At 56.0% G+C, this 27,883-nt stretch overlaps 9 protein-coding genes across 9 annotated transcripts; 3 read left to right on the forward strand and 6 right to left on the reverse strand.

The window, feature by feature from the left end:
- Window positions 1–328: 328 nt before the first annotated feature.
- Window positions 329–872, reverse strand: MYCTH_2302967 (uncharacterized protein). The gene is made up of 2 exons (XM_003662337.1): window positions 659–872; window positions 329–518 (listed from the first exon to the last, which is right to left on the reverse strand). The coding sequence occupies exons 1-2, from the start codon at window positions 776–778 to the stop codon at window positions 447–449; spliced, it is 192 nt and encodes a 63-aa protein (XP_003662385.1). The 5' UTR covers window positions 779–872; the 3' UTR covers window positions 329–446.
- MYCTH_2302969 (uncharacterized protein) lies at window positions 873–2,411 on the forward strand. The gene has a single exon (XM_003662338.1). The coding sequence runs from the start codon at window positions 1,391–1,393 to the stop codon at window positions 2,312–2,314; it is 924 nt and encodes a 307-aa protein (XP_003662386.1). The 5' UTR covers window positions 873–1,390; the 3' UTR covers window positions 2,315–2,411.
- Window positions 2,412–8,465: 6,054 nt separating this feature from the next.
- Window positions 8,466–11,731, forward strand: MYCTH_2314947 (uncharacterized protein). Its single transcript, XM_003662339.1, has one exon. The coding sequence runs from the start codon at window positions 9,074–9,076 to the stop codon at window positions 10,775–10,777; it is 1,704 nt and encodes a 567-aa protein (XP_003662387.1). The 5' UTR covers window positions 8,466–9,073; the 3' UTR covers window positions 10,778–11,731.
- Window positions 11,732–12,619: 888 nt separating this feature from the next.
- MYCTH_2302975 (uncharacterized protein) lies at window positions 12,620–14,578 on the forward strand. The gene is made up of 4 exons (XM_003662340.1): window positions 12,620–12,761; window positions 12,832–12,872; window positions 12,983–13,358; window positions 13,442–14,578. Exons 3-4 carry the CDS (start codon window positions 12,999–13,001, stop codon window positions 14,135–14,137), a joined length of 1,056 nt encoding a protein of 351 aa, XP_003662388.1. The 5' UTR covers window positions 12,620–12,761; window positions 12,832–12,872; window positions 12,983–12,998; the 3' UTR covers window positions 14,138–14,578.
- A 22-nt stretch (window positions 14,579–14,600) lies between these two features.
- Window positions 14,601–14,953, reverse strand: MYCTH_2302978 (uncharacterized protein). The gene has a single exon (XM_003662341.1). The coding sequence runs from the start codon at window positions 14,836–14,838 to the stop codon at window positions 14,683–14,685; it is 156 nt and encodes a 51-aa protein (XP_003662389.1). The 5' UTR covers window positions 14,839–14,953; the 3' UTR covers window positions 14,601–14,682.
- A 1,149-nt stretch (window positions 14,954–16,102) lies between these two features.
- MYCTH_2109594 (uncharacterized protein) lies at window positions 16,103–17,017 on the reverse strand (the record flags this gene model as incomplete). Its single annotated transcript, XM_003662342.1, has 1 exon — window positions 16,103–17,017. The coding sequence occupies one exon, from the start codon at window positions 17,015–17,017 to the stop codon at window positions 16,103–16,105; it is 915 nt and encodes a 304-aa protein (XP_003662390.1).
- Window positions 17,018–17,063: 46 nt separating this feature from the next.
- Window positions 17,064–21,362, reverse strand: MYCTH_2302980 (uncharacterized protein). Its single transcript, XM_003662343.1, has 2 exons — window positions 17,388–21,362; window positions 17,064–17,141 (listed from the first exon to the last, which is right to left on the reverse strand). The coding sequence occupies exon 1, from the start codon at window positions 21,195–21,197 to the stop codon at window positions 17,403–17,405; it is 3,795 nt and encodes a 1,264-aa protein (XP_003662391.1). The 5' UTR covers window positions 21,198–21,362; the 3' UTR covers window positions 17,064–17,141; window positions 17,388–17,402.
- A 462-nt stretch (window positions 21,363–21,824) lies between these two features.
- On the reverse strand, window positions 21,825–23,577 carry MYCTH_47778 (uncharacterized protein; the record flags this gene model as incomplete). The annotated part of the gene is made up of 4 exons (XM_003662344.1): window positions 21,825–22,549; window positions 22,598–22,749; window positions 22,808–23,319; window positions 23,407–23,577. 4 exons carry the CDS (start codon window positions 23,575–23,577, stop codon window positions 21,825–21,827), a joined length of 1,560 nt encoding a protein of 519 aa, XP_003662392.1.
- Window positions 23,578–24,928: 1,351 nt separating this feature from the next.
- On the reverse strand, window positions 24,929–25,849 carry MYCTH_2302986 (uncharacterized protein). Its single transcript, XM_003662345.1, has 3 exons — window positions 25,707–25,849; window positions 25,515–25,639; window positions 24,929–25,337 (listed from the first exon to the last, which is right to left on the reverse strand). The coding sequence occupies exons 1-3, from the start codon at window positions 25,735–25,737 to the stop codon at window positions 25,233–25,235; spliced, it is 261 nt and encodes an 86-aa protein (XP_003662393.1). The 5' UTR covers window positions 25,738–25,849; the 3' UTR covers window positions 24,929–25,232.
- Window positions 25,850–27,883: the final 2,034 nt, after the last annotated feature.

Here is a 27,883-nt window from a genome sequence, read left to right on the forward strand (position 1 = left end):
TGTAGCTCATGACCCGGACAGCGTTGCACAGCGGCCCTCACGAGATTGGCTGCACTGCGTGGAGCCGGCGTGTCGAAGAGAGCTGACCTCCAAGCCAGACCAGGCGGTTCAAGACGAACGCTAGTTCATTGAGAGCTTACTAGCCCTAACCGTATCTGCGATTCTGAGATCCGACCAACCTCTAGCTTGCCCTGCAAGTTTCTGGACGTACGGAGACCCTAGCCAGAATCAGGGTGGCGGTCAGTGTCGCATGCGACATGGAGCATCTCACGAGAGGGGCTCTCTGCCTGCCGTATAAGTCTCCTGGGCAGCCACTCGCCCACCCAGCCCCGACGCGCCGTTTCGGGGTTTTAGATCCTACGCATCGCTGGTTAAGAACACCCACGCTGACGTGTATTTCCACATAGCACACCTGAGAAGCCCCTTTCCGTCCTATCAGCCTGCTCTCAACCGTTCTGTGTCACTTTCAGACACAAGCAAGCTGCCGCCTTTTGCGCCCGGAACAGCGCGTTATCCGTGTAAGTGCCTTGCCTTTCCAAGAGGAGGAGTTATGCTGTTATTGGACAAGTGGGAAAAATCGTCGTCCCGCCAAGTCTCGGTCTCGGATGGGATGCTAATCTTCACACTGAGCGGTGGCGGGCACCAACTGCAGCCTCAGGTCGCCATCGCCAGCGGAATCTGTCTGTGCCTTCAAACCAGAATCTTCGTCGTGCTGCAGAAAGACCGCTTTGATCGGTGACGAAACGCCTTGATCGACGAGCCCATCCATCAAATGCATGTTAGCTCAGCCCGAGTGGAACCTGCACACGCTCTCGGCCGGTAATCCTAGCGCTGAAGCCAGCCAATTTCCGTGCCACCACCCGGCTTTCCAGGGCCAGCTGCCCGAACCCCCAATTTCATAGGGCCGGCCACCCTCCGAGGCCGAACTCCAACAGGAGCGAACGACCCCCCAGCAGCCCCCAGAGCACCAGTAATCTCTTTTTGTTCTCTCTTCCGGAATCATATTACCCAGATGCCGGCCGTCCACCATCCTCTCGGTGACATCGCCAGGGAGAGAGGGATTCCGAGCCGCCACTACCCCATTTCAGTAAGCACGCATATATATTTCGCAGTCGCTTTCCTTGCCCTATTACTAGCCGTTGTTCGCTTCCTGGTTAGGCGAAGTGGTGTTTCACACGCTTCAATTACCGGCTTGCACTCATTCAAAGCCAAGAACTGGCCGAGCAGCACCTCAACCACGCCAGGTGAAAAGAAGAACGAGCAGCCGACCGAGTCCATCACTGCCCCCGGTCGTCAAGGTCAACCGTCGCTATTGGATCCGGTGTGGGGTTTATTAGTGCGTTTCAAAGCTGTGGCCAGCCAGCTTGGGCCTCTTCGCGGGTCGCCTATAATGGATCAGGGCAAAAGCGGGCTGAAGGAAGATCATCACCCATGGTCAGCACTGGCGCCATCACGTGGCGTCAGCACCAATGCTTCCCAACAAGCCCGCGACCCTTCAACCACAGGCCTGAGCTCTGTGGGGTTGACGGCGTGGACAAGCCCCAGCCGGAGCAACAGTCCCATTTTTGGTGACTTGGAGGAAGCGGGGGTGGAGGGAGGCGATGGAGGAACAGGTCTGCACTTTGAGGACGAGCATTTCCTCCCGGCGCCGGACTCCTCTTGCCCTGGCACGCGCGTCACGGTTCCCCGGCGTTTTTCGCGCCCGCCTCCTCCACTGCCCCTTACGCCGCCCACCCTTCATGGCAGCCTCTTCCCTTTTGAAGACCGCCAGCCTAACTACGCTGCCTCAGTACCGCCTACCGTCGGCACGAGCTTTGTCCACCGGTCAGATTCGGCGCCTGGTGTCGCTTCCAGCTCGGCGAATGTCCTCGTCTACAGCCTGCAGAGCTCAACAACCCTTCCTCAGCGTCGATCGTATACCAAGAGTGTCCCCATTGGCGTTCCTGTCTCAACCGCTACAGCCTCTGCGTCTTCATCCACGAAGGCCGCGACGTCCGACGGTACGTCTACCTCTTTCTCACCTTCGAGTTACCCGCCAAAATTGCCCCTCCTCCCACCGCCGCCACCATCGGCGCCGCCAGAGTACGTGTTTGTGGGGGGTCCGGGCGGTCCAGGGGTTGTCCTGTCCCAGCAAGAAATCAGTCTGCAGGGGGAGATCCTATCCGTTGTTGACAGTGCCGGCCACGGGTGGAAACGACACACGAGGGTATATGGCGGCGGTGTTTGTCTTGCGTGCATTGCGGCCGCGGCAAGAGACGGTGGACAGGGCGGGTTCTACGGGGATAAAGTGCCGCTTGAGGACCGGCGATACTAGCAATCCAATCACCGCTTCTGTCCGCGAGTTTCGAAGGAACGTGCAAAATCCAAAATTTGATGATGTGCCCCGAGGCACAGCCGAAACCCTCTTCCCTTGCTCGAAATTGTACCTGCCAGAAAGCTACTCTTAGGGGATTCGAAAATGCGCGGGACAACATTGAACGGCAGACGATCATTATCAATTTTCTTGGTCACAATTCTGGCACAACGAGGTCGAACTTGAGTTTGCGCGCAGTGGTGCTCTCGCATGCGGGAAGCCTCGTCGTTTTTCCCGACAGTCGCTTCAGCTGATCGACTGTACCTCCTGCGTCGGTATGTACATCTCGTCCTGCATCTCCTATAGGCCGCGGATCGATCATCGCATGTCGGTCGGAGCAGGTGGGGCAGGGTGACGGTCCTCTTTTTTGTTCCCCATTCACTTGGGGCACCAACAGCACTCTTGGCTCTTGCGGTGGGCCACGGAAAGGTTGCACCCGGTTAGATCTAGACATTTCTTCTTCCCCAGTCGCGCTCACGGTAGCGCTTGACGGAGGCGCTTGAGACGGGGCTGTCTCCTGGGATGTGATTCGGAGAGGAGCGGCGAATTACCGAGTTAGGGGGGTGTTGTTTACTTAGGTGGACCTTATTCTTTCGCTCGTGGGACAAGGAGGCTTGCGTCTGGTGGGAAGCCTAATAGGTAAGGAGGGGAGGTCAGAGTCCAAGCCATGGTGATCACGACTTTTCTCAATTTTTATTCCACCTCAATGACCTCGATTGAGGGGAAGGGGGAGGCCAACCGATATTTTGGATTCCTCCCCAATGTTCTCTAATGATGTTATATAGGTACGTGATGCTACCTGCTCCAGCGCACATCTGCTTGCTGTGATGGGATAGAGGGCGCTCTCATCCATAGAACTTTAAACCCAAATTCCTGTCACGTTATCACCAGAGCGGAGGGTCGTTTTTCTTTTTCTTTTTTACTTTTTCTCCTCTTGAAATCTGCCTGTTTTTCTTAAATGACAGCACTCGCATCATTCTTCTCGGACATTCATCCTAGATCGTGAGCGCGGGCGTTCACTGCGACTTCCAGAGACTTGGGCAGCCTAACTTCGCACCTTGACGGCCATTCGTGGCCGTAGTGATTAGTGCTTGCTTCCTCTTGCCTGCACTCTGGCGGCACAGGCGTCATCAATCATCCAAGAGAGTCTTGTCACATGCGGAGTATGCTAGCGGATAAATCAGTCAATTATCAATGCTCTCCCGCCGCTACAATGCATACTAGTGTTGTTATACCGGGCGTCTGCAGCAGTAATAATCACGGTAAGGCTGGCGCCGGCGCATTCCCGGATACGGGCACCTCGAAAACCAATGGCAGATTTCGAAGGGACAAACTAGACGTACAAGGGGCAACAGAAAACCCCCCCCCCTTTTTTTAATTCACCAATGTATTCCGCGGTTCTTGTGCTACTGTGTGGGTAATTAGAGGTATAATTATCTAATGTTTGACGGGCCAGTCGTGTCGAACAGCAAAAGCGACGCCGCAATTGCCCGCCAGCAATTGCACCTTAAGTATGGGTATTCTGACAAGTCGAGATATTTCGTTTGTAGTATCGAATTAACGAGTCGTACTGCGGGTTCAATAGGAGAATCCGTAATTACGCATATTCCTTCGGCGCCTCAGGGCGGAAGGCTGACAGTGAACCTATTTACCTAACCTTGCCGCTCTCCCGTTTCGGGCGAAATGTTCCGCGGATGAACGTCATCTTATCCGGAAAAGAAAAACAAGGTGGAACAGTCTCCGAAGGAGGTCAGATGCCTAGAAAAAAGTCTCACGTCATCTGTGCCGCGTCACGGACGCTAGTATACGGTCAACTCACGGGAAAGGCAATCTGTTAGTGCTAATTGGGTAGGTTACCCGTCTGCTTTTCCCGCGCGCACCGCCCGGGGTGGTCGGATGAGGATGATGAAAGCGAAGATCGAGTCAGCCATCGGATGACCAGCTCTGTTCTGTTCCCCCCATGTTGAATAGCCACGTCTCATCGTCACGTCTCTCGGGTTGGTTGAAAAGGCCTGTGGCGGAATCACGGCGGGAGTTCGGTAGGCAACACAGGCGCGTATCGGGTATTGGGAGGTTGTTATCTGGTTGGACAGGAGGTTATCACCGTCTGTTCGAGCACCAATGAATCGAATAATCACCCTAAAGGGGTGCAGCGATACAAATGCGAGCAGTTGGTCGAGAACGCTCTCGCAAATGCCCCGGGTTGTCCAATCGTGCGCCGACGGCACGCAAGCGGCGAGGTGTGTTCCGGAAATGAATGGAAGACGAGGCGAGGTGTAGTGCTGACTGATGTCAACATGGCCCCTTACCCTCCCATGGTCACATTATCGGGGGTTAATTATGCAGCTGTAGGCGTCTAGACGTACAGGGGCTTGAAAAAAGTCCGGGTGACAGGGCCGCCTCCGGGCGAGATCACCATCGTTGCGACTACAGAGTATTATCTCTGACGACATTGTTCTTGGAGAACCTAGAACCTTGACTGTGGCAGGCGCATGGAGAATTAGGCACCGTCTAGGTGTGTAGTGCGCTTGGCTGGGAACTGGGAACGTTTCTCTAATTATCTGTTGAAGTAACTATCAGATCAAGCTTGTATGACGGATTATTGCCTTCTCTAGTTAATTACCACCTAAAGCAGCGCACACCCCATTTTCGTCAAAGGCTCTCGTCTATGACCAGGCACCTTTCCTAATACTGTCCTGTACTCTAATTGTCATCTTATGAGCCCCTTATGGAACAGCATTCCAACTACTCCTTTGGCATGGGACCTCCATTGCCACATTCCCGGTTGGGATCTAATATGTATATACATCCAAGGTAAGTTCAAGGGGAATGTAGCCGGAAGCACCAAGCCTCAAAGGACTCTCACAACTAGAATGGGTCGGGCAAGATTCGGAGGACATTCCTCGAACCTGTAATGACAAAAAGGAGAAAGAAAAACAAAAGCTTCTTGTAGAAACTATTGCGGCGAATATTCCCTTGTAAATCAAGCTATGGAGTGGTTGCGAAACAAGGAGCATCTCTAGGGCAGTGGTAATCCAAATTTACGGTATCCTGTCGCCTCAATGTAATCCACTCCACTACCCAGAAGACTATAGAATAGCTAAACGAGTTCTTCAAAGGACGGGCAACACTGTTCCAGCATAGGCCCTGCTTCCGGCTGATGCGGTTCGTCCGATCATTATATCTGACCCGCTCCACCACCGAAGATTGATTCGCTCAGGTCCGGCCGGTTAGGATGACAATGTGGCTGTTGCTTTCTCACAGCCTCAATCCTGACTCATGAAGAGTCGAGATGGCTTCCTTTTGTCACCGCCCTCAATGCTTACCAACAAGCCATCCTTGTTACAGACCTTACGCTAGAGGGCGTTTTAGGATTGAAGTCCAATGACAGAACCCCCCCTTTATTTTCTTACCCTACCATGTTTTGTATTATTTCTTTAATGCTTTTCCAACTTCGTCACAGTCAACCCTTGAATTAAGGATGCTGCTACAGAAGCAGAACGAGCTATCATCAACTTTAACTTCGCAGAAACGTCGAGCTTGAACTGAACGGCAGGCGGCAGCGTAGCAAAACTGAGTCATGGTGCAGGGCCGGCGGTGACTCTGGTTTCTCCTATTAGGAGGAACTGGGAGCCTCGGGTCAACCGACATACTTTTGCTCTAATTAATGTTTTACTCTAACCCATTATGCAAGTTGGATACGGGGGTTAATTAGGAGGCCTCAACGACGAACTTTGTTATGAAGCTGCATCCAGACAATAGCGTATGACCATCGTCCAGAGTACTCCTTGGCGATGAGTGGTTACTCGTGAGTTACGGAGACGGGGAGCCGAGCGACCCCTTGAACGCGCAGGTCTATGGGTCGCATTGCGGCGCAGCACCTGGAGCGGCTGACCCTGGCGACACCAAGATCCTCGATGCCACGAGCTGTGCAACAACAACAATCCCAGGATGGTCAATATCGAATCCGCGCCTGTTCATATGTTGTAGAAGCATCCGAGCTGGAGATCTTGTGTCGCCAACAGGGTGCCAATGTTAAGCGCTCTCGCGTGCAGCTTGCGCCAGGCGCATGTGCGCCTTCGTTCCCAAAGACGGTCGCAGTGGGGGCTGGGGCTGGGGAGGTGACACATGGAGTGACGGCCGCAGGGCCCACAGGTTGCGTTTCATCAAGGCAACGGGCGCTGATAAACAGGCACGTTGCGGGGTCGCAAGTTTCTGCGCCGTCGGTCTTTGACATGGCGCTCTGTTCTTTGTGACGACTAGAGAACAGGGACCTCGCCTCGTGCATCACACGCAATACGCAAGTAGTATGCCCAAGTCGAAGGTGCTTGAACCGTTTGGCCTGAGAGAGACGGCGCGCGGAGATCGGAGTCAGCCTCGAAAAGGGGCATTCGGGCTGTCAAGTGTCCTTTCCCTTCCTCGGTCGCTCCTCTTCAGGTCGACTTTGCTTCGTCCATGTTTCAAGTTTCCCCTTGGGGTCGCAAAAGGAGTCCTGAATTGTATGTAATCCGTACAGTACATACTTGTCACGAGTGTACGAAGGGAGTACTAGTATGTCGCGGACCGAGCCTCGTGCAACAACCAGGGCATTCAAGAGGAAGCATTTCGAACGCAAATCGTTTGTGGAGTCGTGCCACGAGTTCCAGGGAAAGCCCTCTCCAGGCGCATGGAATGCAATCTCGAGAATCTCTTGTCGTCAATGCTCATGGTAATGCTGCTGTTTGTAAACAGGGAAGGAGCGCAGCAGAGAAACTTCGGGTAAAGCATGAGGCGGGAAGAACAGACGGGCGCTTCCCGATCTCCAGGATCGGACGAACAAGGGTTGGCTGGCTTCCGAGCACAGTGACGGGACGCCCCATTTTGCGGCCAACAAAGCCGTCGGAATGAGAGCGGCCGAGTTTGAAACGGTTCGGTTACTCGCGAGCAAAGAAAGGAATAAAAAAATCGTCAGTAGATATTATTTCCAGACCAACAAACCTCAAAAAGCCACACTCATGACGTCTCATGGGCTTCACATTTCCTACAAAAAAATGAAGAGAGAAGAAAATGCCCCTGAGATGGTTGGACTAAATTCCGCGAAGCTGCGGCGAGTGTTCGCCCGCTAAGAGTTCAACCAAGCCAGCGGCAGAAGCCCATTGGTTTGCTCCACATCAGGCAGTCACGGTTACTAACCGTAATCGGATTAGCGGCGGTTTGCGCTGGCTGGCGTTTTGTGGCCCTAAGGACACCAATAGAACACGAGATGTGAAGATACACTAACAATTCCAAGGCTATTTTTCTTTGAGAAATCGTTAGCAGCGAACTTTTTTGTGTTGGGGGAAGAAGGTACTGTTGGAAGCCCCGCTTATGTCATTCTTCAATTGGCGCGGAATTTCGCGCTCTCATTCGTCGATCCGACCCGCCAAGCCATCGATATTCTTGCCAGCGCCTGTTGTCCGCGGGCCCAACCCGCGCGCTCCATGCAATCATCGTGGCCTGCTATCCGCTCGGCCTTTGCCTGCGACAGGTGCCCCTGCCGCGGACCCCTGTTCGCTGGCCACTCAGGTCGCGATTCAGCTCCTCTGCCCCACCCGCTCTCTTCCCGGCTCTGTCGAATCCCAGCCCTTCATCTCTCGTTTCCGAAAGCCCTTCTTCCCTCTCCTCCTCCTGCTCCCCTTCTTCCCTTTGGCATCACCAGCAGCCACCCTTCCTTTCGCGCTTTCCCTCCTCCTCCCTTCGTGGTGCGTCCCCGTGTCGTCGCCGTCGTTGCTCGTCATAATTCTTTGGCTTGACAACCGAAACTTCCCAACATCGCTGCATTCTCTCGACCCACTGCACAATTCGCGATACGAGAAAAAAAAAGTTCAAGACAGGAGGCATTTAGAAAGCTCACCACAAAACCCTTGTCTTTAATCTTTGTATTCTTATTTTTTTTTTAACGCACATATTGTCTTTTTTTTGTTGCCATTGCTCGCTAGCTTTGGGCCGGATCGCTTTTCGTTCTCGACCACAGCTTAATCTTCCGCCCGACGCCAGCCAGCTGTGCGACACAGAGACCTGCATTACTTGCATCTCAAGCGCCGACCTGCGGAGAAACAGCAGCTTCGAGTTCGAAGATTTGGGAGCGTTGTCACCTGTGCTTGCACGGCCGTCAAGGGATTGCCTGGTTCATCCCATCTGCGCATTTGACAAGTTCAAACTCGCCTGGCTGCACGAAGTGCGGGTCGGCAGCTCAGCTTCCCCCGGTCAGCAAACCTTTGATCTCGTCTCGCCACCGCCGAAGCACCATCGGGAAGTTACGTTTTTCAGCAAAGGCCGCCTGCCCGCCTTCGTCACAAAACACAACCTCGCTGACGAGCAACTGGCCCCATCTTTCCTTCCATCGTTTTTTGTCTAATTCGACCGCTCATTCAGCATCTACGGGCCTTCGCCAGCATCGTTAATTACCATCCTCGCATTTCCAGCTGATCGGTTCTTCACAATCATCAGTATTCGGTTTTTAGTCGGAACAAGGCATTCTCCCGTCATCATTCTTTTTTCGACTCTTCGAGAGAAATACCAATAGACCTAGCCGCCGCACATTAAACGTTCGATCACGTTTTCTCGGCCGCCACGATTCGCTTCGGTACTTTCTAATATCCACACGACCGACCCCGCATCTTTCTGATTTCCCTCGTCAACTAGGGCATTCCGCTTGGCCCGACAGTTTTCCTGAGTCACGTCCAAACATATCACGCAGTTATGGACGCTGGAAGTCTGGCTCAAATGTCGCACGCTCACCTCAACCAAGCCCACGGCTTGACCATGGGCTCCGGCCTCGCATCTCGTAGGGGGGGTCAGAACATCAAGCCGCTTTCGTTCGAAGCCTTGAAGACACCTACCGACAACGGAGTGCCGACTCCCCGTACCAGCCGATCGCATCTGTTGGCTGGCCTGCGCACCGCACCGAAGTCGGCAACGGCAGGAAACTTCTCAAACCTTCCTTCGCCTACAACGACCATGCCTCAAGTCCGGAACCGCAACTCCATGACCCCCGGCATGTATGACGCGGCCAGCTTGTACGGACCGAAGACGTCGATCCCTCGTTTTGCTAGCCAGCTGCAAGCCCAGCAGGTTCAGCAGTATCCCCTCGCTCAGTTGTCTGGCTTCAGCCAACAATACACGGCGGAGCAGGTCCTGGCGCCCCCGCAGTTGCAGTTGGACGAGACCCGGGAGCACATTGACCCCGCCCTCCAGGCTCAGCTCCTGTATACCAACGCCTATCTGTCCGATCAGCAGCATCGTCTTCAGCAACAGCTCAAGGCTCTGCAGGCTGCTGCTCAGCAGTTCCAGGGACTCAGCCTTAATGGCCATTCTCAGATGATGCAGCAAGGCTACCCGAACATGTACCAGCAGCAGCAGATGCAGAATAACATGCTGGCGTCCGGCGCGGCGCAGACCGGGCTTTACGCCATGTATGATGGCCTCACGGGGGCCTCCAACCTCTATGTGGACCAAAACCAAGCTCAAGCCCAGGCACAGCAGGCGCAGCTCAACGCCCAGCTCCAGGCTCAGCTCAACGCTCAGCTTGTTAACCAGGCTCAGCTGGCCAACGCGTACGCGAACATGCAGCAGCCCGCTGTTGGGCCGCCCCGCGTTCAGGTTTCTCCTCCGCCGTCCGCCCCTAACGCAACTGGCGCCCGGATGCCCTCGCCGCCGCGCCGGCACGATTCACCTGCCGAGCCTCATACGCCTCTGCCGCCGGCGAGCGCCAACGCGTTCCGTCGGGGTCATAAGAAGTCCCCGTCGGTCTCCAACAAGGCTAATCTGTCGATCGCGACGAACGAGGAGCCGCCCAAATCTGCCGGACCAAAGACTGCTTCGTTTCCGCTCACTCCTGTGACCACTGGTTATGGGCCTGGTCAAGGTCGGGCTGGCGAGCATCCCATCCGCCAGCCCCGGAACCCGCCCTCTCTGGACGAGCTCAAGTCTAAGCCGACGGCCAAGCATGAAGGCAGCAAGAACTTTGTCACCCGCACTCGTCGCTCAGCCATCAATAACCTTGTGCGCGCCGGCCTTGAGAGGCGCAAGGAGGCCCGAAGCTCTGGAAGCGTCAGCCCAATCTCTGAGAGCACCGAGGAGCTCGTTGAGACGCCCATGACAGACAACGATAGCGACTCTGGCCGTAGTGGGTCGGGCAGCCTTCTCGACCGCGATGAGTGCAGCCTGCCCAGCTCGAGGACTAGTACCGGCAGCTGGGGTGCCATTGGCTCTGATCGCCCGAGTTCCCGCGAGAAGGCGGACCGCTCCAGCGTCGACAGCGCGCCCTCGGACGCGGAGAACGCACCGGGGAGCTTCGCGAGCCTTCTCAAGAACAGCAACCAGAATGTTAAGACTGGTGCTGACGCCCAGCGCAAGGCCAGGCTCGTCCTCACCAGCGCCGAGAAGCGCAAGCTCGCTGTCTAGTCAACACTGGGATTTCAACAATGGTGAGCTGGACAAGTGGACTTTTTTACGCTGATTCACGATCATGTCTTCTTTTTTTTGATCTTTTTCCTTCATCGTCCGGCTGTGGGCTCATCCCCAAGTTGTTGGTTGCAGCGCGTTTCAACGACTGGATCATTCCCCCCCGAACACGTTATACGATGTTTTTTTCTGCGCTTTCTGAAATGACTGGGACCCCACGTTTGCTATTCAGGGTATGGTTGCGGGACCCTCTTTCCAATTTCGTTCTCAAGGAGGAGGGTGTTAGTTTTCGGCCTGTGATGCATTTTTAGGGGACAATGCCTTGGTTTCTCGGAAACTTCGATTCTTCGACGGCACCAGAAATACCTGCCGACCCTTTCCCCCCTTTCATAAATGCTGGCACTGCGGAGATCCGCCTTTGGGCCCGCCAGGTCCTTCGATTCTTACAGTCCTTCACCGGCTCTCAATGACAACCAAGTTTTCATTGTCTTGTGGGGATTCTTCTTCTTAGCTCGGGAACAGGCGGTCCAGAGCTTGGAGCAGCTGTGGCAGACTGGAGCACTGAGGGGGGGATATGGATTATATGAGCGAATGGATGGGTAGCTGGGACATGGGAGTGGTATGACGAGGAGGAAAAGCACAAAGCAGACGTGGGTTAAACCCGTCGTACGCTAGCCCGGGAATGGATTTGGGATCTGACAGCAAGGGTTTGGTCTCGGGAGTAGCAGATCACCTCATGATATGGGGTACGACGACCGGGCGCTGTTGGGTAGATGGCATAGCGTCTTTGACGTTATTCATTGGCCCAGAGAGCACCTGGTTTGCAAGTGGGAGATGGGTGGTGCTTGAGGCGCCGGATTCTGGCTTATAGCTTAGAGCTAGGTAGCTACCCCTCCTTCGTCTTCCATTCACTTCTGGCATCATTTGCCTTGTTTGATAGTACATCTTCATGTCCCTCCTGGTGCCGTGTGAGTTGCGAGCGTGGCAAAGCCTGGAAAGTGGAGTTGTTCCTTCTCAAGCATAGCTCCATCACGGCAAATCAGAGCGACTCTGCGCGGTCCTCCGCCCGGCTCTTTTGCATCCAACTCGGAGCAGATCTTCTGGCCAGGGTTCAGGCGCTTTCCATGACCTAATCACATATCTCTGACTCACGACAAATATAGCACAGTTTAGTTAAGGCTGCCGTGAGGCTCTTGCATATGTGTCGTGGTGCAGTATTCGCATAACTCGAGAGCTGGCACTTGCTAATGTTCCTAATTTGCTCGCCCTGCAGATTCTCTGAATCCGTTGCCAGACGTGGGATTGCCAAAGGAAAAATAGAGGGAAATTGCCTGCAATGTTAGTAATAGCTAAGTAGATCTAATTTGTGCTGCCCTACAGGAGAGGCCTTCTACGTTGAGGATGGAGGCAGGCGCGAGTTGACTGATGCCTGACAAGATAGTACGCTAATTACTAGTTGTCGTATGTAAGGTAATGGACCAATATTAGATAAGTACCTTTTGTACACTCTTTGGCCTCGGTTTGTAGGAAGCCAAGCTGATAAAGACGAGTTCGAATCGAAATGGCTGCCTTGATAATATCTGAGATCCGATAACAACATCGCTGTTTTGTGGCCGAACGTCAGCGTGTCGGCCTTTCGGGCTAACTATACACGTAATCTCGGATGCTAGAGCATGCTAAAGCCACTGGCGTTTCTTAAACCCGATGAAATAGGTAGGAGGAGTAGGTCTGCTCTGGTTTACCGGCCAGAGTGGGTGGTGGGGTCCACGCTCCCCGCCCGACTTTGAACTTCAATTTGCTAAAGTGGTGTCGTCATTCTGCGGCTAACGGGGATAACGGACTTTCCAGGAAACAAAGAGGGGCAGCCAGCTTGCCGCGAGCGATTCATTCATTCTGTCGGTTTCCACTTGCTGACAATTCAACATTCCATAAGTCTAATAATTTCAGAGTCAGGTTGTTGATTTAACAGCCGGATACTTTTTCGGTTAGTTGGTACTCTGCAGGCGTTTGGTTAATTAATTACACAAATCTATCTACTAATTAACACACTGTAGTGACTTTTCAAACAAGCACACCTCCAACGAGCACAAAACAAGTATGGCATCTTCCCATCTCTCCCTCTCTCCCCCCCTCCACTCCCCCTTTTTGTTTTCTTTTTCTTTTTCGATTTTCTTTTTTTTTAGGCGTGTGACTCACAATCTCCAGACCATCAACGTCCGCCATGTCTCCTCTTGTCGCTCAATCGCCGACGCCCCGCGTCATCCTGGGTCTGATGACCTTCGGCCCCGACGAGTCGGCGGGAGCTCGGGTGACGGATGTGAGCGAGTTCGCCAAGGTGCTCGACCTGTTCCAATCACGTGGCTACAACGAGGTCGACACGGCCCGCGTGTATATCGGCGGCAAGCAGGAGGCATTCAGCCGCGAGGCCGGCTGGAAGGACCGCGGCCTGACCCTGGCCACCAAGATCAAGTATCCAAACGAGCCGGGAGCCAACACCTATGACAAGGTGCTGGAGTCGGCAGAGCTCAGCCTCAAGGAACTGGGCACTGACTCTGTCGACATTCTCTACCTCCACGCAGCCGTATTAACGCCCCTCCCACCCCTTTCCTCCCAGAGTCCCCCCCTTCCCACCGGTCTGCGGCCCCGAGACTGACGGAGCAGCAGGACCGCGCAACCCCCTTTGCCGAGACGCTCCGAGCCATCAACGAGCTGCACAAGGCCGGCAAGTTTGTCCGCTTCGGCATCTCCAACTTTACCGCCTACGAGGTGGCCGAGATCGTCCTGACGTGCAAGTACAACGGCTGGGTGCGTCCGACCGTGTACCAGGCCATGTACAACGCCATCACTCGCGGCATCGAGCCCGAGCTGGTGCCCGCCTGCCGCCGCTACGGCCTCGACATTGTCGTGTACAACCCCATCGCCGGCGGGCTCTTCTCCGGCAAGATCAAGTCCAAGGACATGGTGCCGGCCGAGGGGCGGTACAGCGACAAGTGCCACACCGGCCGCGTCTACCGGGACCGGTACTACCGCGACGCCACCTTCCGGGCCCTGCAGCTGGTGGAGCAGGCGGCCGAGAAGGCCGGCCTGACCGTCATCGAGGCGGCACTGCGCTGGGTCGTGCACCATTCGGCGCTCAGGATCAAGGACGGCAACGACGGCGTCATCATCGGCGTGTCGAGGCTCGAGCAGCTGGACGAGAACCTGACCCACCTCGAGAAGGGCCCGCTGCCCGACGAGGTCGTCAAGGCCCTGGACGAGGCCTGGGCCATCAGCAAGGCCGACACCACCAACTACTGGCACGGCAAGGTCGAGTACACCTACGATACCCGCGAAGCCCTGTTCGGAGCCGGCGCGCAGTGATTTATTTTGTTCTCTTTTTTCCATGCCAGATCAGTGGAGTAATGTCAGATCAGTGGAGAAACACATTCCTTCTTCACAGGTTTTCCCAGCAAATGAAGACTCATAGGGCAATAAGCAAGAAGTCCTAATTAAATGAGACTCAACGGCAACGTTGAAGGAAAAGAGAGTCTATATTCTATGTCTATGTTCTCTACGTTTTGATTATGTGTTGTGTTCCGGCACTGAAAAGACAACCATCATTCCTCCCACACCCGACCACCAGCTATTCCCATAATACCATAAGATTTATTATGCGCACACTCTTTCCTCCGGAACACAGAGCCTAATGATCCTCCCCGAGGCAATCGTACAGAAACTCTGAGAGACCGACGGCCCGCATATCATCATTGCTGAAGATGCCCCCGGCCTGATTAATTAACCCGTCATTAGCAACCATTCGTCTGACCTAATCACATATATATTGGTTATTTACATAATCCGCGCGACGTGGGAGGACATGGGCTTACTTGGCTTGCAGGAATTCGACTGATTATTATACCCGCCTCTTACCCCGACCCTTGACCGGCGGGAGCAGGGTTCGGGGCCGGCTTGGGTGGACCAGAGGGCTTTTCGTACGCGCCTCGCTTCTGACGGACGTGGCCTAGGCCAGCCGACGGCGCCGGTGGCGCCGGTGGCGCTCGCGTGCCATCGGTGCGGGCCATGCTGCGTGGCCGATGGATAAAGCGGGCTGGTGGAAGTAGTTGGTAAATTAGGTAGCAACCGGATTCGCCACGTCTCTTTCCCTGGTTCTTTCTTTCCTCGGCGGCAGCACCGGAGGGTGGTCTAATTATTATTATTAGACGACAGTGATGGGCCCCAATGGCGGATCGGTGTGAGAGACGCGAGATGGGTACTCACTTCTGAGCCTTTGTTATTAATTAATTAATTAATTGCCAAAGACGTCTCGGTGGGGGTGGTGAACCTCCCGGATGGGAGGACTGTGAATCGAAACGGTGGTTGTGATTTAGCTGTTGTTGTCGGCTTGTGATGATCAGAGAGAACCGGTGTCTCGTCTCGTCACCGGGAGACGGACATCCTTTAAAGTGATTATGTCGTGATGGGATGATGGGACTTTCTTTTCCTCTCTGCTTTATCTTGTTTCCTGCTTTTCCTCTCCGAGGAGGGCTCAGACTGTCAACAGTCAGCACAGACACAGCTGGATCGCCGGTGAGGGCTGAAATCTTTCTTTCGGGAACGCCGATGAACAGACATGAGAAATCTCTGAACCACCCCCCCGGCTTCAAAGCGTCGCTAGTCAACTGGTCCGGGCTTCATGGCTTGTGCCCATGGGCTCCAAACCAACCACTCAAAAGACGTGCTGCTCGCCAAATGCCGGCTTGGATGACTGCGTGGCTTGGATCCCAAACTCTTGGTTGCCCGTGCTAATTACCCCTTGACAACCATGTGGACGTGAGACAGGCAGAAACAAAAACAAAACCACACGACAGGAGGAGCACGCACCACAGAGCGAACCAGCGTCTGATATAGCCCAGGATTTTGGGCGGAAGTGATCCGGGATCCAGGCTTTGTGCACCATCGGCTTTGGAAATGAAAAAATGTTTCAGTTACTGACAGGGGCTGCTGCCGAACAAAGAAAAAGAGAATGCTCAGGCCAGGAACGGGTCAGGGAGAAAAATCTCAGCTCTTCGCATAATTTGCTTCATGAACTGCAGCGGCCAATGCTGTTTGTGCTGTTTGTTCAGGGGAGTGTGTGCCTGCAATGGCCTGGCAGTCTCACACCAGTGTGTGAAAAAAAAAAAAAAAAAAAAAAAAAAAAAAAAAAAAAAACAATTGTGACGACTGCCTCCATCCTGACTAATTAGTTTAAAACGGCCAGCTGCTTCGTTAGCAACGTAGTTAAACTACTTCTAACATCTCATATTCGTTTAATCCTCCTCTCCTCTTTTCTTAGTAAAGATCCCAAGGTCAGCGCCCCTGAAAGGGAAGCCCCTTCCTCCACCCTTCCAGCACCCCGACCACCTTCACTTTCAGCTCGTCGTCATCGTCGTCGTCGTCGTTGGCCCCTCCTCCTCCTCCTCCTCGTCGTCGTCCCGTCCTCCACCTTCTTAACCCCCCCTTCCCTTCCCCTTCTTCTTCTTCTTCTTCTTGTTGTTGTCCTTTTTGCCCGTCAACCAGCTCCACCAGCCGCAGCACGACCTCCTCCCAGACGACCAGGCTCGCCTCCAGCTCCCGCAGCGCGCCCAGCCGCCGCACCGTCGCCTCCCACATCTCCCCACCACCACCACCAACACCACCGCCACCGCCGCCGCTGCCGTCCCCGCCGCCGTCGCTGCGGCCGAACCAGTCCCCCGGCGCCATGTCCCGCAGCACGTGCCACAGGAACATGGCCTCGGCGTAGCGCGAGACCAGGGCCCGCCCGAGCCCGTCGAGCTCGCACGAGACCGAGTCGTCTCCGGCGGTTCCGTTGTTCTCGTTGCCGCTGACGTCGTTCCCGTTCCCGGTATCGGCCGAGGGAACTGGCGTAGTCGGCATCGGCATCGGCATCGGGGCCGGGGCCGGGGCCGGGGCCGGGGCCGGGAGGGTGACGAGGTCGCGGGCGGCGAGGGCGCGCACCGCGAGGGCCCAGCCCTCGTGCGCCGTCGCGAGCCGGGCCTTGACCGCCGCGGCGCGCTTGATGGCGAGCAGCTGCGCGGCGCTCGCCGTCGCGGGTGGTGGTGGTGGTGGGGGTGGTGATGACGGCGATGATGCGCTTGTCGGGCTGGTGAGGGTTGCGGCTGTGGTAGCGAGAGGGGTGATGGTGGTGGTGGTGCTGCTGCTACTGCTGCTGCTGCCATTCGAGGGGGGACTTGGTTTGAGGGAAAGGCGGAGGTTTCTCTGCATTGTTGTATGTTCCTTTACGGCTGGTCGACAATAGGATTCTTTTGACTTCTTGGTCTTTTCAGACGGAGCCGTGGGCGTATGGTTAGAGGGCGCAAGTGTTGCCAGAGACGGCATCATTTGCACACTTAAATAAGGTAATTAATACTTCCAATCTGATTAGCTCGTCGTAGAATCCCTTTGACGTGCGCATGGATGAACTATGCACGACAATGAACTTGTAATTACCACACACGCCTTTGTGCATGTTCTCGGCAAAGCACTTGCAGCGCAAGAGTATCTGGATGACCCAGAAGGGGGGCCGGACAGCAGAGAAAAAAAAGGAAGGGGAGAGAGAGAGAGAGAGAGACCTCTCCTGAGCCGCCGTACTTACCTGTGGCCAGCCAGCTCAACCCGGCGATGCCTCCACCAATGTTTCAGTGCTCGAGTCGGACGAGCGGCTCTGCTCCTTATTAATATCGTGCAACTCTTCCCCTTCCCCTCCATCCGTGTCTGCTGGAGGGTCCCCCGATTCCTCATCATCAACCACGGAATTCCATAAGATTCGCATCCGTGAGGTCATGGTATGGGTCCCTCCGTATGCCGGGTTGCTCGTCATGTGGGCTACAATGGCCTCGAGCAGCTTGCCGGCTTCCTCGTACCGGCCCTGAAGGTATAGACGGCGCCCGATGTTGCCGATTCCCCAATAAAAGTTGTCATCCGGCTTTACGTCCTCTCGGTAGAGGTTCTCGATGATGCCCTGCAGCAGCCGGCCCCTGCTCTCCACATCGCCATCGCCATCGCCATCGTCCAACAGGCTGTCCACGAGCGTGGGAGGGTGCAGCTGGGGCACGGTAATGAGCCTCGCCATGAGCTCCGTTCCCCTGATTCTGACGCTCCTCGCCTCGTCCTTCTTTCCTTGCTTCCAGAGGCAGCGGATAAACGCCTCGTGGATAGGGCCGGACAGGGTAAAGGGGAACCAGGTGCAGCTCCTCGGGTCGTGTTCGACAAAGTCGGTCAGTTCGCGCAACAAGTCCTCCACTTGCTTCGCCGGGGCTTTGCCCATCTCGAGCACGGTGAAGGCGATGATGTTGATGGTATATGAGTGCAGAAAGGAATCCTTGCCGGTCCAATCCTGCCGGAGAAGATCTCTGATGATGCTACCGGCTTCCTGGAATTTCCCCAGGGCGGTTAGTACCTCGGTGTGAGTGCCTAGGCTCGCAAGAGTCTCCTCCAGCTGGGGCCCGTACACTCGGACCCGGAAGTCGACTATATCCCGGACGATCTCCTCGGCTTCGGCAGCTCGGCCGCGTGCCAACAGCATCCTTGCACAGGCCAGCCTCGAGTCTTGGACGGCAGGGACGTAGTGGTCACCAGCGTACTTCTCGGATAGTCGGCTGATTTCCTTCCACGTCTTCTCCGCCATGTCGTACTCTCCATTCTTCGAGTACACCCTCGCACGCTCATCCATGACCATAACGGTGGATATGTCGACCGGCCAGAAAAACTTGGTCGCTATGGCGACTAGCTTGTCCAGCAGCGTCGTCGCCAGGCTCCGCGCTCCGATCTCCTTCCAGCTGTGATAGACGGCCCAGGCAAGGTAGAACCACAGCTTGGCCTCCAGCATGTCCCGCGGCTCCTCCTCGGCGAGCGGGTTGAAGTGTGCGGCCAAACCTGGCTGGATCCGCCCGTGGGCCTTGAAGGAATCAATCCTCATTACTGCGGCCAGCAGGAACCGCCTCTTCCACGTGTCAAACGATTTCGTGCGTGCTAGCCAAGTCTGAGTGCAGTAGCGGATCAAGGGGTGCATCTTGAACACGCCCTTACTCGCAGTGGGCATCGCCAAGGAATACCCGACCAGCGTATCGAGGTCCTGCTCGAACTGCTCGCCGGCGACAGCAGCATCTGAGGTAGTATTGTTGTCGCCGTCGCCACCTCTGGAACTACCGGACTTGGAAGGCCACCAATCCTTGGCTACGGCCTTTGTCAGGTCCGAGAACCGGGGCTTCCACGGCCCCGTCGGCGTCTCCTTGGTCGAAGCTGGCTTGCCGCCCTTCGTAAGGTCCGCGCTTACCCAGCGGCTCCAGATTTGCACGGCCTGGTCCTGCGGAACGAGCCGATGCATCTCTCTGCGCCGCTTCGGGCTGATGGACGAGAGGAAAGTGGACGCGTGCTCGGACAGGGTGTCGCGGAGGGTGAGGGAGGGGAGCTGTCCGGGGTCGAGCTCGAACCAGGCCCTGAGGGCCCAGTCCGGGATGGACTGGGGGTTGAAGAAGCTCATCAGGGAAAGGAGGTCGGCGGCCGAAGGCCTCTCCTTCCGGATCTGCTCCAGGGTGAAGGTCCAGGTGCCCAGCACCGAGGTCGAGGCGCCGCCGTAGCGGCGGCCATCGTCGTACTCCCAGCCGAGCAGCACCTCTTGCCCGTCCTTGCTGCGCAGCATGTCCACGTACTCTTCCACCCTCACCCGGGGGCTCCGGCGGTTGATGTATGCGGCGGCCTGGGAGATGGCCAGCGGCAGGCAGTCGAGGAGACGGACAGCTTCCCGTCCCTCCTCGTCTCCGCAGCCGTCCTTGAGCTTCGTCTGCAAGAGCTTCAGCGCCACGTCCTCGGTCATGGCGGCCACCTGGTAGACGTTCTTGGGGTTTCCAACCAGCTTCTCCGCCGCATGAGAGGTACGCGAGGTGATCAGCGTGAAGCCGTTGCTCGTCTGCGGCAGCAGTCTGAGGAAGCGCGGGTCGTCGTCGCCGAGGATCGAGTAGTCGTCAAAATTGTCGAGCACTACCGTCCACCGACCGTTCTCCTCATCCCCAAGCCAATCGCTGACCAGGTAAGTGATGTCGTCGTCCTTGGATTCCTTGTGGGCCTCGAGCCCGAGCCCGAGCCTGCGCGCAATGGCGCGGTACGACTCCTCGAGGGTGCTTCGCGAGGTTGCGTTGAGCCAGAAGACGTGCGAGTCCTTCCGCACGTGGTATGCGTACTGGATGGCGAGCTGCGACTTTCCGATGCCGCCGAGGCCGACGAGCGCGACGCGGGCGCCCGGAAGCCGGGACTTCTCCTGCAGCCACGCCGAGATGTCGGGCCGGTCGACAAAATCCGGATCAGGAGGGAAGGGAACGGCCCATTTTGGGGTGAGGCGCCTCCTGTGGGCGACGGCCGTCGTCGTAACGGCCGGCGTGTAGAGCGTGAGAATTGCCTTGGCCGTTGACGCTGCCGTGGCTGCCGCGTAATCCTGCCACTTCTTGTTCTTGTGGCTGTCGGCGTAGTCGCAGACGCCCTTGACGACCAGGCACGAGAGGTGCTCCCAGATGCCGGCGGCCTCCATCTCGAAGGCGATGATGCCTTCCTGCTCCGCTATCTTGTCGCGCCCGACCCCGGACTTCATCACCGTGTCCCCCGAGCCCACGGGACCGATGTGAATGGCCGGGTGGAACGCAGCAGGAGGAGGCTCGGGCCCTTCTCGCTGCTCGACCCGGCGTCTCCTGACCAGGAAGCTGTCCTCACACCCCACTTCCTCGCATGACTTCCCCATGGCCTCCTCGCAGACCGGATCCGTCTCGCTTGCGCGGTTCCGACATTCGCACTCGGGCGAGCCCCGGTGCTTGTGACGGTACTCGGACCGGAACAGCCGGTCGGGTGACGCCCGGGGGAACGCGTACCTTGGTTTCCGCTGCTGCAGGTCCTGCAGGAAGGACACCGTCTTCTGACTCAACAGCTCCTTCCGGTCCGTGTCGAGCATGGCGAGGATGGCCAAGATCTCGTGGTTAGGCTTGGCCAGGTTGTCCTTGGAGCTGTCCTTGCGGCGGAATCCGTCGGGATACTGCCTCCCGAAATCATACTGCACAAGCGACCGACTGATGACCACGTCGCCGAGGACGACCTCGTCGTTGCCAGCCATGGGAACGCCGCCGCAGATGCCGACAAGCAGGGTGAGGCGCAGGTTGGGGTAGCTGTGGCGGAGGTCGCTGGCGACAACGGCGGCGTTGACCTTACCCATCCTGTCCGGCAACAGGGTGAGGACGACATTGTGCTTACCGATCCGCCCGTTGACATATTGGTTGAGATCCCCGGCGGATTTGCGCAGCTCCAGGCCATCGTCGTCCCACGTCTGGTCTAAGACGGACAAAACGGCGTTGAATTCGAGGGGCAGCGCGCAAACAATGGCGACGTGAAACTCCTCGCAAGACTCTGGCCGCTTGTACCCCATTGTGCTGGACCAAAAAAGAAAAAAGAAGAAAAAAATATAAAAGAAAAAGAAGAAAGAAAGAAAGAAAAAGTAAAAAAGATCAAGCAGCACTAATTAAGCCCTTGCAGGCTCAAAGCGACAGATGGTTGAATAATTAGATGATTGAATGCAGGAACGACGAGGGGGTTTCGAAAGAAATCGGTAGTTTAACCGACAATACGGAGTAGAAAACCCCTCAAACCACGCATAGTTGGGGGCCGACCGGAGAGGGGGCCCCTTGTGGTGCGACCCAGCGGCGCAGACCAATAAGTGGAAGCGCGAAGTCCACCTGAATCCATACAGATCAGTCATGTATGTATGTATGTATGTACATACATACATATCTGTATGAACATGATTAGCAGGATACGCGGGTATTCAAACCGCCACCGACAGACAACCACATTATTCAAGAAAACCATGAGCGCGTATGTGTATGTGTGGAACAAATGATAAAGTTAGTTCGTATCAGGTATTCTATTAATAATAGGCATCCAAAATATGATCGTCGTTAGGTCATATCATATGAAAAACTAACCCAAAACATTCACGACCGTAGCAAAAAAAAAAAAAAAATCAGAAATCGATGGTTTCCCTTTTCCCTCTTCATTAACGCCCGCCAATCTGCCCTTTAGGAACAGGAGGAACCCAACAGACCACCAGGTTCAGCGCAATGTGCATGACGCCAATGACCCAAAACGCCTTTGCGTAGTCGGACCCCCCGTCCATGAAGCGGAAGACGATGGCAAACACGACGCCGCCCAGGTTCCCGCCGGCGCCCGTCAGGCCGGACAGGACGCCGTTGGCGTGCGGGTAGACGTGGGGCAGCAGGGCGAAGTTGGCCCCGTTGCCGGCCTCGAGGAAGACGGCCATGACGACGACCAGGCCGATCATGACGCCGAGGTCGTGCGGGTCGAGGACGCCGATGACGACGAGCAGCGCCCCCGCCACCACGCCGCACGCGTGCACCCAGGCCTTCTTGAGCCACAGGTTGCCGCCCGAGACGTTGTACAGCACGTCGCCGACGACGCCGCCCAGCGGGCGCGTGAGGAAGTTGAGGAACCCGAACACGGCCGCGTAGTTGCTCGCCCGCGTCTGGCCCAGGTACGGGAAGTTCTTGAGGTAGTACGAGCTCAGGACCGAGTTGACCGCCAGCTCGCCGCCGAAGCTGCACGCGTACGTGGCCACGTGGAAGAGCGCGTGCAGGCTGAAGACGATGGAGAGCGAGGTGCGAAAGGAAGGCGCTTGGATGACTTCGGCGTGCGCCGTTTCCATCATGGCTGTCGCGCCAGGGAGGGCAAGATTGGTGCTTGTCGCATGGGGGGACGAGGCTGCTGTTGTTGTTGTCGCCGGTGGAAAGGGAGATTTCTTGTCGTCGGTACTGCCTTTTTCTAGGTCGTCGGATGAAACTTTGCCGCCGGCCGGCGTTGTCGCTCCCGACGGTTCGCGGTCGGCAATGGTGCCCGGAACGGAGACGACGGCGCCCGAGATGTCCCTGGCTTCGAGATCTCGTCCAACGTTGTGGCGCTCGCTCCTAGACGGGGGTACATTAGCTGCTGCTGTTGTGATGGGAGAGGGGAGAGGAGACATACCACTTGCCCATGGGCGTATCCTCGCACAGCACCAACATCCCGATTCCGCAGGCGATCAGACAGATCAGGGGTACAACGAAGGTGATACGCCATGCTTCACGATGTGTGTGTTCCCAGTGATGTACCAACGAGTCAAAGACGGCCGGCATGATAAAGTAGGTGATGCCGCCGCCAGCATTGCCCCAACCGCCCGACAGAGCATTGGCTGTGCCGACGACCGTCTTGTCGAACCATCCGGTGCACCAGACCTGGCAGGGCACGAAAGACCCACCCAGGATGCCAATGAAGAGGCGGATAATGTAGAGGCCGGTCGCGTCCTTGATCAGGGGGGCGAGCCCGATGGGAATGCTGCCAACCAGCAGAATCGCGCTGAACACCTTACGTGGGCCCCAGAGGTCGCAGAGCGGGCCGCAGACGAAGCGCACCGCCAGCGTGGCTACCAGGGAGACAATGTTGGAGTTGGCCACTTGCTCCGGAGTCAGGCCCAGGTCTTTTTTGATGGTGACTGTCAACTGTGGAGGGGAGGAATCGACGGATTAGTCGAGCTCGATGGCCGCTGGATTGCCCGGACCGATGGGGTGAATAATAATTAAACATACCAATGGCGGAAAGGCGTACCAAGCCCAGAAGGCCAGCATGAAGCCAAGCCACGAGAAGAAGAAGACGCGGCCATGCCGATCAATGGGGTTCAGGACGGGCACGCTTTTGGCCTTCCTGTTGACTGGGTTGAGGTCTGGCTTTCGCCAGAGGTCGGCTGTCTTGAATCCCATTCTAGCTGTTATGCTGTTCCGGGATGCTGTGGTGGTGAGACTGCAGAAGCACGACCAACTTGATGATGCGAATGAGGCCCGAAGAAATTGACAACCCGTCCATGTCGCCGGTAGATATAGGCCGGGCTGTTGCTCATCACTTCGGCCAGACCGATGACCAAGGACTATGACATCCCGGCCGTTGGGGGGGGATTTGCCAAGCTCCCACGGGCCCGGTTCTGCGATAATTTAGTTTTCCGGAGATCTTGTAAGACGCATCCGCGAGGAACCAAGGAGCAATCCCGCGCTGGGGAATAATGTGGAGTGTTGTCCAGACCCCCACAGCCGACCCGGCCAGCCCTGCGTTCGTTAACTTATCTCCTTATCTGCGCCTGGGCTGAGGCTCTAGCCAGGGGCTTTCTTGGCGGAGATAAAGCGGCGACGCGTTGCTGGCACCGGATGTTACCGCGCACCAACGTTATCTCGGAGCGAGCAACAGAGATAAGTCTATCATGGAGAGGCCATCTCCGCGGGCATAAAACCTGCCGCCCCCCCCCCAGAGTTCCGAGAATCTCGAACCTTGGTCGACTTGCGTGAGTTTCCGGATACTGCACCCCGAAACCATGTCGAGGGCCCATCGCGGACCATGCCCAACGTTCAAGACGCAGGAATCTCTCGGGAGGCTCCTTATCAGAGATCGGCCACTCCAGTTTGGGCCGAAAGTTGTGGTCAAACCATTGCTTTTGCCCACCAACCTGTTTCAGAGTGTGGCGAATTCCAGCATCAATGATGATCGTCGACAGATTGGTTTCGCGACTCAGCCCTTCCACGCGCCTCCGCTGCATCCCATCGGAGAACCTCGCAGCATCTGAGGAGGATGAGGGATTGTGGCGTGGAGGCATGGCTTGAAATTAGCCAAGCAAGGTCAATGTTATCTACCGCCACGACAACGGTAACGAAATTCAAGTGTGGGTGTTATTTGAGCTGCCCGTTTCCTGTGAATGCACCGTCAGTGGGCCTTACGAGGACGGCCAATTACCCCGGCGCCGACTCTTGGAGTGAGATGAACCGTGGAGATGCTGAAGTTGTGTGGGGAGTCTCGCCGCTCGATGCCACCGCCGCCGCAAGTAGTTATGGGTACCCTTATCAATGACCAAAGAGCACCCAATGAACGCTCTTGGAAAAAACAAAACGGTAGAGCCCCGTTATCATGGAATGCCTAGAGCGTGGTCGGATTAGTCCCAAGAGCGTGGGACAATAGGATTTCGGGACAAGGTCCAGAAATAGTTAATCGTTCATTGAAAGGGATTTGTCGCACCGCGGTTCGTTCTCTCGTAGCTTTAGTCGATGCCTGGTATCAGGTGAGATCGATATTCCACAAGGCCCAGCATCCCCGACGTCGAGAGGCCCACGGGATTCCATCAGGAGGGGAGAGAAAAGAAAAGATGGGAAAGAGAAAAAGGATAAAAAGAAATAGAAAAGAGAGAGAGAGAGAGAAATAGGAGGGATGGGAAGGAAGGAAAAGGAAAAGGGAAGGATGAAAAAAAATTGATAGGTATGTCGATGCAGTGCATTGCCGTCTATCTTTGCCAGCCTCGACTGCCAACCAACCCCATATGTACACGGCGGAACCATTTCCCGCCCATCAGGACATCATTCGGCCACATTTGGCCCTCTCAATTGCTCCGCGCCCCGCCCTTTGCCTCCCTGAGCTCGTTCATCTTGGCGACGCGCTTCTTGAACTCGACGTATTGGCACTTTTCGTAGCTGTGCCTCTCGTCCTGCGGCGGGTACCGTCAGCCGGTCTGCTCCCGAGTCCGCCCTCCCGGGCTCGTGGCACTGCACACTCTTCTGTCCGTCTGTCACATGGTCCGGGAAGAATGGAAGGGAGGAAGAGGAAGGGGGGGAAGAGTCTTCGGGTCGAGCCGGGTTAGACGGGATCATGGCGCATCTCGTACCTCACACTTCCAAGGCATGTAGTAGGTCTCGAAGCGACACCGATTGAGCGGAATCAGCAGGTGGGCGCAGCTATCTCGGTATTGCAAGGGCAGCTTCGCATCGCGCATCTCCTCGCGGGTCGCCCCTGCGGTGGGCCGTTAGCGTGCGCCGGTGTCACGGAAAGGAGGTTGGCAGGATTGGGAAGGACATACGCCGGGGTGTCTCGCTGGATTCTAACGCCATGGTGGGCTACAATGGGGCGGTTGCGAGCGGCAATTGCGCGGGTCGATGTGTTCGTGGTGTTGAGGTTCGCCGAAGCTCTGACGCCCCAAGAAGCCGGCCAGGCAAAGTGCAGTGGAGCTTCTCGCCCGGCTCGGAGCTCGAGCCCCAGGCACAAAGCGGATATCCGCAATAGCACGTGCTTTTCCACGTGAACATACCATCGCATAGGCCTTGCGGCCCAAAACGGCAACTGCATCGAGACATCTACCAAGCCAAATATTTTTTTTCTTTCTTTTCTTCCTTTTGAGCGACGACTTGGCATGAGGCCAGTGAGGTGATTTGTAGTTTGAGTATTTGAAATTCAGAAGAGGCCCCGGCTACAAGTACCCAATCAGTGCAACCCGCGATGAGGCTGACTTAGCAACTGATTGCACGATCTTGAAGATCCCAAGATACCGAATTGAGGAAGGTGGCGTTTTCGGAGGTATATTCTCGGCCGATAAATGACGACAATGGGAAGGAGAATGGGAAAGTTGGGCGAACTTGCCAATTAGAAATAGTTCACTCAGCAGCGATCACATGTAAGGCAACTCGATCCCGGTACATGGGAACATGTCGAGGCACCCAAGAATGTGATTTAAACCTGGCCGCCCACCACGTAAACCCCCCGTGCCCCCCACGCACGCAATGTGCATTTCCCTCGTTCTCTCGTGCAGTTGACCGACGCATGCAAAGATACGGCGTAGAAAACGCAAGTCGGGCGAACGGAGCCCAACGATTCACAGGCAGAACGATCTTGGGAAAATCAGCGCTCGGATTGGAAGCATGCTTACTTGAGGTATCTGGTGGTTTCAGACACTAACTAGTATAACTAGTCCGTACACCTTCGAGAAACTGCAGCTGAGTCAGCCGCAGCCTCACCCGCAGCCGCAGTATATAGCCACGCGGGAGCCAAGGAGGGCAGCGGCCCGAGCAGCGAGGAGTTCGGATTCCCGGGAAACGGGTATAATTACTACATACCTAACCTTTGGGACAAGGCTACACGGCAGAAATCTTATTTTGTTTATTTTCCTTGGGGGGCCAGGCGGTCGCTACTTCCCTCCCCAGTCACGGAGCACATGCTTTCGAGGGAACCGGTTTCCTTTTTCTTCTTTCTTTTTTGCCCGCAAGATCCAGGGTAGGTGTAAAAATTGTGTCAAATTGTCAGGTCTCGCAGGGCCCTCATTGGTCCCTCGCTGATTCACTCGGCCAAAATTCACAGAATGCCTCAGGTCGATGGGTCGACGGGTCGACAGGTTGACAAATACTTTAGGCCCGACACACAGGGAAGCGGCCAACCGCTTTCCGCACTTCCCACTAGGCTTTCGGTCTTTGATAATCTCGCATGAGATGGCCGATCTCCTCCTGCAACGAGTTACGGGCTGCTAACCAGACTCGGCGAAAGCTTCGGCTCTACCCGCTCGCCGCTTCGATTCCCTGGTGGTGTTCGGTAGCGTTGCATGTGCCTCCTGCGTCCTGATATCGCCCTGATGCGCCTTGGGTAAGAGTCGGTTACATTGACGAGTGCTGGATATTAGTTACCACCTACCTTGCTAGGTCTGAGACACTTGATCGAACGGATCGGTTGCATACCCGGTTGGCTCTTCAGCATTATAATTTTTGTTTATATGCCGAGATGCTGCAGCGCAACGTTGAGCCATCCGTATCACGATGCACGGGAGCCGCTGCACGCTACCGTGATACAGCACCCGTCCGTCCGGACCGCACACGAGCGACCCGACAACAACAACGCTCGGCTCAACCGCAGGCAAGCGACGCGAGAGATGCTACTGCGCCCGTCGGTGCACAGATCCCACGAGACCGAGCGAGCACCAGCAGCGGACTGATTCTCTTTGGCGACTGTCGTCGTCGTGGTCGGCGATGCGACTTTGTGGCGTGACGGGAAAGATAGGCAGGTGGACTTGCTGGATTCACCAGATCAGACTCCCGGGATCGACCTGGTGTGGCACGAGAGAGGGCAGACCGGACTACTATCATGGCTTGCAACCAACCCGACAAAGCATTGCAACAAGCGTGTGCCCTGAACGGAGATGTGGCTTCCTTTTGCATCCTCACGTTGCCATTGCTCTATCATCTACCACCTCCAGGGTCTGGTATCTACAAGTCC

This window comes from Thermothelomyces thermophilus, chromosome 2 (assembly GCF_000226095.1).
Source record: "Thermothelomyces thermophilus ATCC 42464 chromosome 2, complete sequence".
In the NCBI taxonomy this organism is placed as follows: Eukaryota; Fungi; Ascomycota; class Sordariomycetes; order Sordariales; family Chaetomiaceae; genus Thermothelomyces; species Thermothelomyces thermophilus.

Bases quoted from the DNA above. Each gene is read 5' to 3' on its own strand.
- MYCTH_2302967 (XM_003662337.1), bottom strand. From the start codon at position 778: ATGCATTTGATGGATGGGCTCGTCGATCAAGGCGTTTCGTCACCGATC. The intron at 519-658 runs CTGAGGCTGCAG...CAAGGCACTTAC, and splicing joins ATTCCGCTGGCGATGGCGAC to ACGGATAACGCGCTGTTCCG.
- MYCTH_2302969 (XM_003662338.1), top strand. From the start codon at position 1,391: ATGGATCAGGGCAAAAGCGGGCTGAAGGAAGATCATCACCCATGGTCA.
- MYCTH_2314947 (XM_003662339.1), top strand. From the start codon at position 9,074: ATGGACGCTGGAAGTCTGGCTCAAATGTCGCACGCTCACCTCAACCAA.
- MYCTH_2302975 (XM_003662340.1), top strand. From the start codon at position 12,999: ATGTCTCCTCTTGTCGCTCAATCGCCGACGCCCCGCGTCATCCTGGGT. The intron at 13,359-13,441 runs GTATTAACGCCC...ACGGAGCAGCAG, and splicing joins TTCTCTACCTCCACGCAGCC to GACCGCGCAACCCCCTTTGC.
- MYCTH_2302978 (XM_003662341.1), bottom strand. From the start codon at position 14,838: ATGGCCCGCACCGATGGCACGCGAGCGCCACCGGCGCCACCGGCGCCG.
- MYCTH_2302980 (XM_003662343.1), bottom strand. From the start codon at position 21,197: ATGGGGTACAAGCGGCCAGAGTCTTGCGAGGAGTTTCACGTCGCCATT.
- MYCTH_2302986 (XM_003662345.1), bottom strand. From the start codon at position 25,737: ATGGCGTTAGAATCCAGCGAGACACCCCGGC. The intron at 25,640-25,706 runs GTATGTCCTTCC...GGCCCACCGCAG, and splicing joins ATCCAGCGAGACACCCCGGC to GGGCGACCCGCGAGGAGATG. The intron at 25,338-25,514 runs GTACGAGATGCG...TACCCGCCGCAG, and splicing joins ACATGCCTTGGAAGTGTGAG to GACGAGAGGCACAGCTACGA.